The sequence below is a fragment of the Monomorium pharaonis genome, chromosome 2 (assembly GCF_013373865.1).
Source record: "Monomorium pharaonis isolate MP-MQ-018 chromosome 2, ASM1337386v2, whole genome shotgun sequence".
Taxonomy (NCBI): domain Eukaryota; kingdom Metazoa; phylum Arthropoda; class Insecta; order Hymenoptera; family Formicidae; genus Monomorium; species Monomorium pharaonis.
The window spans coordinates 15,583,134-15,593,743 of record NC_050468.1 but is presented as its reverse complement, the minus strand read 5'-3'; the positions used below and the strand labels follow the sequence as shown (position 1 = coordinate 15,593,743).

The following is a 10,610-nucleotide window of genomic DNA, read 5'->3' as shown; positions in this document are numbered from 1 at the left end:
ACAAAAAATACTAATAATTTGACTATCGTATACAAGCAAAAAAATTTACTCCTACATCAGAATTAACAAAGTAAGTGACTTTTCAATTTTATTATTAATAAAATTATTTAAACATATAATTCATACACTCTTCACTATATTTTGCAGATGTAAAACCTTGCAATATTACCGCGTTACATTTTTTTCTCAAATATACCACGTTAACATCAGGGCCTAAAAAATTGATACGTTACTGTCAAGATTATTTACGCATGCGCCTGTTTTAAGGTACTTTCAGTTTTATTAGCATCGAAACTTTGTAATTCATAAGACAAGATAATTTGACATTATTCTTTTCTTGCATTATAAAAAAATATTACAAATCAAATCTTTCGAAACAAGATCTCCGAATATTTTTAATTTTTAAATATTTCTTACGTTTCTTAGAAAATCTGAAACATAATTTACAAAATTCAGTACAGAGTAGATTCCTCACTTAATTTTTCTTTGAATAGAATCTGCTGTTGAATATTATTTTCTTTAAATATTTAATAAATCACAATATACACAAGGATATTAATCACTAAACAGTTTTTCTATAAATGTTTATTTAAAAACTTTTATAATATATACTTAAAAACTACGCACAATATATATGCTACGCAATAGGATATAATTTACATATGTATATGTAAGTGTAAATGTTAAAAATAACATTGGAACTTTATGAAAATACAGTAACTGATGATTATTATAATATAATATAATCTATAAAATAATTCTTGAACTTCAAATAGTGTACAATGTGTCATCAGTACAACATTTATAAATAAAATATAATAATGTTAAAAATACTTTGTTTATTTCATATATGCATTAATTCGAAAAAAAAAAACATTAAACTTAAATTGATATGTAATACTGTAAACAAATTAATTAAATTATATATGTAAATTCTTTAAACTTTATTCAAAATACTTTTAATAATAAATTCATGAAAACCGTATTAATCTTTTTGTACCTCTGCATGGACTATACTAGAGATGTGCGAATCAAGGTTTTCTAATTCGAATCGAATCGAATTTACAAAAAAAAATTCGAATCGAATTGACAAAAATATCGCCGAATCGAATCGAATCGAATCACCCATATTTCGAATTCGAATCGAATCAACGCATAGGAATCCTGCAAGCCAGGAATGTGACATAAGCATTTGAAACATCGAATAGGTGAATCAAAATTAACGAAGTCTGAAGTCTCGTAACGACCAACTGTGCAATGTGCAACTTACTCCGTTTGCACCAAGAGTCTAGCAAGATAATCCACAAATCACGACATAGTATTGGTAGAGATAATTATAACTGACAATAAATATTCAAATACTTAAGACAAAATGCAAAATGGAGTCTTTATGCGAACCTATGTAAAATGCGGTTACAACAGCAGAATTGTAGAGGACTAATTGTGATATGTGATCCCTTAGCGTCAAATGAGAAATGTGTTAGTAAAATAAAAAGCATTTAAGCATATATTAAAATTAAAAATTATACTTTATTAAAAGTCTTTGTTTAACTTTGGGTAGTAAACAAAGACAGAACGATACTCGAGTGCACCCGGGTGATGTTTCCAAACGCAGCCTAAAATTCTTTAGAAGAATTTTCTGACCGCAAAGGCGCTGGATGCATGATAGAATTTAATGGGTTTTAAGTCTTCTTATGCGGTTTTTTTTTCGAATTCGAATTGTAGTGATTCGACGTTATCGAATCTCTTGAATTCGAACTATGTTGATTCGGATTCGAATCGAATCGAATATCGTCAGATTCGATTCGATTTGATTCAAATTCGAATAATTCGCACATCTCTAGACTATACATATATGTCTCACTTACAAAAACTTATCATAACTTTCAAACAAATAGTTCTATCTAAAAATGTTTTCAATAAACTATAATTATATAAACTTTGCATTCCATGGCTGCCATCTTAAATTCACCATTTTGAATTTTAATTTTGATTTAGAATTAGCACCTGCAAAAGTCCATAGAAACTCCATAGAAAATACATTTCTTCTGAAAAAGCTAAAGGTACAAAAGGGTTGCTTCGTAAGTCTATAAAGTAAAATATCCATAAATGTAGGTAAACTTCAAAAATACATCACAAATTTGATTGCCGCAAAATGCGTTTCTCATGTCAATAAATTAATAAAAATGATGCAATAGTAAAAGATTTAGTACTGACTACAAACGAATTAAAATATATCAAACAAATAAAATTTAAAACAAAATGTTAAAATAAACATTTATTTTTAAAATGTGTAATAATCATTTAATGTAAATATGATAACAAATAAAAGTCAAAAACTCAAAATAATAATAATAAAATAAATGTTTATTACGCGTATTATTTATTATTATATAAATACGCCTTATAAGAGATAATATATATGGAATATGCTTTTATTAACTTAATATTAAAATGCCATTAAAATTGTTGAAATAATCATAAAAAAATAAACAAAAATAGAGATATATAACGTTCATAGCACTTAAAATTTATTATCATTTTCTTGTAATTTAACATTGCGTACATAGTTTTCGTTCAATGATTAATTTTTTGTACTGTTGCAATTGATAGTATATTTAAATATTTAGATTAAAATTATAAAACAAGGATTCAAGAGATTTCATAGTATCTTAAAGCAATAGATACCGTAATAATATGATCTAATCTATTTTGAATTGGAAATCAATTTTTAAACTATAATTTTAACACTTTATAGAAAATACACTGTAAACACGATGATACTCTTCAAGCGCTGTCAAGACTTTCTCGCAATTTTTTTCTTTTAAACTTACTTAATTTTAATTATAAATAAATTAAATAATTTTTAAAAAACAAAGATTTTGGCAACATGGAGAAAGACATGATTCCATCATGTTTGCAATAAAAAGTATTGCCTTAGTTATGCATTTTATAAAGCTTGTTACTAAAATATGATTTTTAACTATAAAAATTAATGAATTAATTTCTCTGAACTATTTAATGACGCAAATACATTTTATCAATTGCATTATATTGTTGTTTAATACGTTTTTATTTTCATTAATTATCACCAAAGTTGAGGAACGTTATTTAAAATTAATGTTATCATCATTTTTTTTAAAGTAACTTACTATTACTTATTACTGATTTTAAAAAGTTACTAATATTAGAAGGTAACGATTTGTTACTTTTTCACAAGTTGTATTCAATGTCTGTTGCTATTTGACCAGTTCAAATGTATAGTGGGTTTGATTAGTCAACATAGATCATAAGCATTACATTATACATTCATAAAGTTACAAAAAATAATAATTAGATTCGTTACCGTCACTGTAAAAATATAACAATGTTACCATTACTGATAAAAAAAAAACGATTGTTACCAAAAAAAAAATAATCATTACAAATAACGCCGCTATTGTTACAGTCACTGTTAACATTAATTATCAAGCTTGGTCGTCACGCAATTGGCATATCTTAATAAACCTCCAACTATTAAAGTAAATCGCCCAAATGATTCAAAAGAAGGATACTACGAAATCTATTGAACTTCCACATTAGATTGATATTAAATACAATAAAAAAGATTGTAATTAAAGATTTTGAGATTAAAAAATGTAATAATTTCTTCTTTTCTTTTAAGTATCCTAGTGATATTTAAACATAGTATCATAGACAGATCTAATTTTTCGTTGAGAGAACTCGATTTAATAAAAAAATTCAGTTAGATAAAAAATTATGATAAATATCTCAAATATAAATTATATTTTTGCAATATTTTCTAATTGTTAAAATATATTTCTGATGACATATTGCATTTTGTGATTGCATCTTTTTTTAAATCCATCAGTTTCTAAAAAATAATATAAATTGATAATCTAAAATAAAATAAACATCGCATGTAACCGAATTATCTGTATTCGATTACCTAAATTACGACGCGCAGTCTGTATCGATATCATCTATTAGAAGATAAATATATCTAATTAAAAAATAATGAAATTCCTACTTTCACAAATGCATACATATGTTTGAATTAACACATCAAAATTATTGCAATAATTGTTGACGTATTTTATAAAATTGGAAGTATTGCTTATAGTTTGGTCCGTTTTTTTAAACTTGCGTTTGACTACCCCATGCTCTCGAAATTGCGGATCTGGTGAGTTTTTTACCAATAGTTTGAACAACAAAACCAATCCTTTGCAATCGATCATGATTTAAAATTTTTCTTCCATCAAAAATATATGCTGGCTTCATCATGTCTGCATAAATTTGCGTATAATCCAGTTCCTATAAATTATATTGAAACAACAAAAAAAAAAAAACAATAAAATATTAATTAATTTTTTCAATATTATATTACATTTTAATGTAGCATTAAATATATAATTGCATGACAAAATTAGATAATATTATAAATCATTATAATTATCAAAAATGATGTTTTCTTTCCTTTTTGTTACTTACAATAAATTCATCCCATTCTGTGCATAAAACTATCGCGTGTGTATTCTTTGTGGCACTATAAGCATCTTTATAAATACTGATTCGATTTTTTATATCTTCAGGATTATTCGTTACGCTCGGATGAGTCAAGTCTTGAATAATCTGAGTTTCCTCAACCTGTAAATAGAAAGGCATCGTATAAAAAAAGCAATATACTCGTTGGTCATTACTAATTATTTAAAATATTTTTTTACATTTTATATCTTAATTATTATCATATCTAATAACAATATAAAATATGCGTTGTATATGATATAAATTACATGTATATCAAAATATTTGTTATATTAAATTAAATTTTTTAATTTTAATTAATTTTCAAAAATCTTAAAAATATTATCAATATAAACATAAAATAATATAAAATAGTAACAAAATAATAAAATATAAAATATAAAAACTAATAAAAACAATTAATGACAGATCGTAATAAAATGTAGGGAATCTGTTATAAAGAACAAATCCGATACACCAGAAGCACATTGTACATAGAAAAGAGAAAGAGCTGACCTTGGGATCATAAATGTGAAGAACAGCGCCTTCATCCAACAACGTCTTAGCGACATGAATTGCTGGTGATTCACGAGTATCTCCTGTATTCTTTTTAAAGGCAAAACCCAACATGGTAATCCTCTTATCCGTCACGGTATTAAAAAGAGATTCTATAACTTTCGCAGAAAATCGTGACTTTTGATATTCGTTCATATCAATCACCTGTTGCCAATATGCCGCCACCTCGGGCAAATTTAGGCATTCACAGATATATACTAAATTTAGAATGTCTTTTTGGAAGCAAGAACCACCAAAACCGACCGACGCATGAAGGAACTTGGAACCGATTCGAGAATCAAGTCCGATCGCTCGAGCGACCTCGGACACGTCGGCACCCGTAGCTTCGCACACTGCTGACAATGAGTTGATACTAGAAATACGTTGAGCGAGAAAAGCGTTTGCAGCCTAAAATCAAAAATAAATATTTACTTTACACTTTACAAAGAATTTAACAGAGTTTTACTAAGATAATAAAATTTCTACAATGAATAAGTTACATTATTTATAAATAATTTGTAGTTTGTGGCTTGATACACATACAAGCGTAATTTATCACAACAGATTCCACTAAATATACATAAAATTGTATAATTATGTTAAACAATGTATATAAATGTAAAATATAATTTTATCTGAATTATTTTTATTGTTATATTCTATGTTATTATTACATATTACATTTTGAATTAAAATTATTTATTACGTAATCTCTCTACATTTGTAAACAGTATGTTGCAACAGTCTAATAAGATTTACATAGCCTATTTACATAGCAATACTGCTTTTACAACTAGAATGTGAAATGTACAATTACTCACCAATTTCGACAGTTCTGAGCTCCATGTGTTAGTTGTTAAAATATTTTCTCTTGGAATCCAATGTTCATACACTTTACAAAGTTCTTCGATGGCTGCTTGTCCTTCTGGCGAATTTTCTCCACCAATCAGTACCCGATCCGCATTTACTAGATCTTCTATGGCAGTTCCTTCAGCTAGAAATTCCGGATTCGAAAGAATCTAAAAAAATTAATATTCTGGTAACAAGGAGACAATTATGGTGAGAAATTGTTGGGCATATTTATAGCAAACATTTTAGCGAAAAAAAGGTTGTAAATAATCATGTGGTATGAAGTAAGAATCATGTCATCTTAAATGAAAAACATTAATTTAACAAGATTTATTATTAGATGCGATTACTATTGGCAGTCAATCAGTTATGTGTACAGCAAAAATGCATTAAAATTCCATCACCTGTACCGAGTATATTAATTTTAAAAATGCAATTCAACATTTTGCAAATTTTACTGCACAATCCATTGAATAATTTTTATGTAATGTTGCAATATCAAGAATACTTAAATAGATAAAGGTAAATATAGAAAAAGATATAGTATCAAAAATTAAATGTATTAAATAAATTCTAAAGAAGAAAACTATTGGAAAAATTGTCGCTTTCTGTTTAAATTACTATTTACATTAAAAAATAATAAACATATACAGTACTGGCCAAAAATATATCAACTTTTAAGTTTTTTCAGCATAACTTTTATTCAAATAAGTCAAATTAATTCTACATTTTACAATAAATACCTGGTATTAGATACATTTTGTACGTAATGTGTTATGAGATCTGACAAAGTATTTATTATAAAATGTGGAATCCATTTGATTTACTTAAATAAAAGTTGTACTCAAAAAAATCTAAATATAACATACTTTTGGGTGATGTATCTCTTACCTGATAGGAAACACCTGGCTTGTGATTAGCGCGAAGAATGTTCATGATGCTCTCAGCCGCTCTTACTGGTACGGTACTCTTTTCCACAACAATTTTATTTCCCGTTGCAACTTCCGCAATCATTCTAGCAGCGCTTTCCACATATTTCAAATCCGCTGCTCTTCCCTTGCCGTTGCCGAAAGTCTTCGTTGGAGTGTTCACCGAAATAAATATTAAGTCAGCCTCCTGAATTGCTGTCTCAATATCAGTAGAAAAAAATAAATTCTTCCCGCGACATTTTCGCACCACTTCATCCAAGCCTGGTTCATATATCGGCAATTTCTGTGAATTCCACTGTGCTATCCTCTCTTTACTCTTATCAACAACGGTCACTTGAATTTCTGGGCACTTCAATGCGATAACGCTGCATGTAGGACCACCCACGTAACCGGCTCCAATGCAACAAATTCTTCGGATTTTTGTATTCATTTTGATTGACTGTAATAATTGACAAATTTATTACAATTATATTTAAAGTTGTACATTAAAAAATCACGATTATAAAATATAAATATCTGAAATAAATGACATATTTTGTGATGGAAAAAGAAGTTTTATCACACACAAATATTTTATCAATTTATATACAAAGAAAAGATTACACAAAATAATAGATCTTTTTCCAGTAATTTATATATATTATATATATTATATATATACTATTAAATAATTTAAGATAAAGTATTAAAGCAAAAAAATTAAATGGTTTAAGTATTTCTAGTAGAGCCAAAGCCAGTTGATGTTTGCTATAAAGTATATTTCTACAGAGCTTTTTCAGTACAGACGTTTCGGCACATTTTCTTCGGCCATCCTCAGTGTGTGATAATCTTATACATACTAAAAATTCTTTCCTATGCTTATGGTATATCTAGACATTTGTCGTTCCATTTTTCACAATATTGCTGTTAAACTGTGGGATTAATTTCTATGTTTCCGTAAAAGTCTTTGGTATTCTTTCTTTATTTATAGGTGTCATTGTTCGTCTTTATAGCCTGTCAATATTCCTACTTTTAACGTTTGTGTCTTTGCAGATAACTGTAGACTACCAAAATAAAGAATACCAAGGACTTTCACGGATACATAGAAATTAATCCCACTGTTTAACAGCAATATTGTGAAAAATGGGAAGGAATGACAAATGTCTAGATATACCATAAGCATAGGAAAGAATTTTTAGTATGTATAAGATTATCACACACTGAGGATGGCCAAAGAAAATGTGCCGAAACGTCTGTACTGAAAAAGCTCTGTAGAAGAAATATACTTTATAGCAAACACCAACTGGCTTTGGCTCTACTAGCATTCCAATATACTAACTAGTATTATGTTAATACAAAGAGCCGTGATACACACTATTATTATTTAAATTTTAAGTATTTCTGTTTATTTTTTTTTCTTTTACCATGATTATTTTATTATTAAAATTAAACAAGTACAATTGTAAGATTTATTACTTTATCATTTTACGTCAAATTATTTTTAAATGTAATTAATAATTTTAGTACACTTATATAGCTGATTAAGTTATATATATATATAATCTAATAGATATCTAATAAACATGTTTACAAGTTATCATTAAAGTATAGATATTATCTGAAAAAATAAATCAATCATGTAAAACAATTATTTTATAACAAAATAATAAATTAAAAATAAAACGGAATAAAGATATATACAGTAGAAAATAAAATAGAATAAAATTAGATAAAAATAAATAAAATAGAATACCACTAAAATAAAAATTCATGCAGAATAACTTTCTCAGACTAATGAATAAAGATCCCAAAGAAAGCATTCTTATATATCTTTATTACTAAAAGATATTTAAAATAGTCATTTCCTAAATGTTGCAAATGCCCGGAAGCTGATAAAAATATATCTAGCTTTTTCTGATATGAGTTATATCAATAGAATATCAACGGAAGTCTAAATGTTTTCCACTTGCTTTATCCATTTGCTCCATGATTTGACCACATTGTGATTCTTCCGTATATATTCTAGTATACATAGTATTATATGTAATTAATTATAATATAGAATTATGATAATTTTATTACTAAAAAAATGAAAAACTTTTTTTTTTGACGTAAAATGATAAAGTAATAAATCTTACAATTGTACTTGTTTAGTTGAACATTTGAAAAATAAATTGATGTTTGTTCTTTTATAAAGTTTTGAAGCACAGTTACAGGCTCCAATTTGTTCGAGGTTTTCTAAGAAAAATCAGAATACTCCGTTTGTTACCTGCTCAACTAAAATAATGAACAATTCTCTGGTGATCAGTAAAAATGTGGCATAAAGACGGACGCAATGTAGAATACAGGTTACAGCCTATAACAGTGGAAACGTAGCTTTCACTGTAGAAAAGCAATCTTTTATAAGAAAAAATTGCAATGTGGCGATGCTAAATCGCGTTGCACAGACTTCTGTCACTAGATTCTCTGGACGCTACGCGTCCGTCATTTCACGATACTATGAGGTAGAAACCACGTACTACAATGTAGAAACATCGAGGCCGCAAGCCGCAAGGAGGCCGCGCCGTTGTAACTATGTTGCCAACTTGCCATGCTAGCCCATGCTAGAGAAGTGCTAGAACATCACAGATCACAATGGCGCGCGTGCGTAAATAATTGGCAACGCTGTATTGCTTTCTGACGATTATTTACGAAAAACTTATTTAATATTGGTGCAGAACAAGACGATAAAAATTTCATATGAGACATATGAAAAAGTTCTTATGTTTTAATATGGGATACGCAGTAAAATAATTTTATTGTACCAGAGAGAAACCTGAGACTCCCGACAGCGGTCATCGCGTCGTTTTCATCCATCAGCGCCTCTATGTACACAAAATGTGCACATTGAACTATGTAGTCAAATATCTATAAATCCCGTAGGTAATGTACATGACTTTTTGGGTCTCTTCTATGCTATGTCCACGTTTATTTGGTTCTGTTTCATGCTATAAATTTTACAATTATATGCATTCATATTTTAAATCTATTTTATGCAAATGTGAACAGCCATAGTTATAAAAAATCAATCAAATATAAAGAAGTAAAGATATTTAAACTAGAAAAAGTATAAATATTAGAACACACAATCGTTAAATTAAACACCGTGAATAACACAACCTTACATATAATAGCGGCATTTTTTAAAATTACATTATTACATTATTTGATCTACGGCAAGAGAATTTGGTGCTAAATAATAATTTCTTGTAAATTTAATATTTGTAGCGTATATAAACCGCACCGACACATTTATCAGTTTTGAAATAATTACTAGCTATAGATACTATGATGCACTAAACTAACTCAATGCTGTAATCTGTAATGCATCTGTAAGGTTTCCTTTTTTTCCCGAATTACTGCGAATAATTTATTGCGATAAATAATTCCTCAGCCAGGGTGGTCAGTCCTGGCTAAGGTATGTATTATTTTCCCAATAATTTATATACAGCTTTTGCGAAAAATAATATCTTAGCCAGGGTGGTCAGTCCTAGCTAAAATATGTATTATTTTCCCAATAATTAACTTATATATAGTTTTTGCGGAAGAAATCTTATAGATGCTTCTGAGTACCAGATAGCTAGTAACTGTATTTCAAGACTGAAAAAAGTGGCGCGTATTTCACAATAAGCTGAAAATATTAAATTCAATGAAAAAATATTATGCAACAGTAACATTTGTTGCAGATCGGATAGACAATCTTATCTTTATAACATTTTTGTAGCCCTGATTTTG

At 27.8% G+C, this 10,610-nt stretch overlaps 1 protein-coding gene across 1 annotated transcript; it reads right to left on the bottom strand.

The window, feature by feature from the left end:
* Positions 1 to 2,588: 2,588 nt before the first annotated feature.
* On the bottom strand, positions 2,589 to 9,622 carry LOC105834744 (UDP-glucose 6-dehydrogenase). The gene is made up of 6 exons (XM_036283392.1): positions 9,106 to 9,622; positions 6,820 to 7,296; positions 5,901 to 6,098; positions 5,041 to 5,487; positions 4,492 to 4,647; positions 2,589 to 4,314 (listed from the first exon to the last, which is right to left on the bottom strand). The coding sequence occupies exons 2-6, from the start codon at positions 7,285 to 7,287 to the stop codon at positions 4,138 to 4,140; spliced, it is 1,446 nt and encodes a 481-aa protein (XP_036139285.1). The 5' UTR covers positions 7,288 to 7,296; positions 9,106 to 9,622; the 3' UTR covers positions 2,589 to 4,137.
* Positions 9,623 to 10,610: the final 988 nt, after the last annotated feature.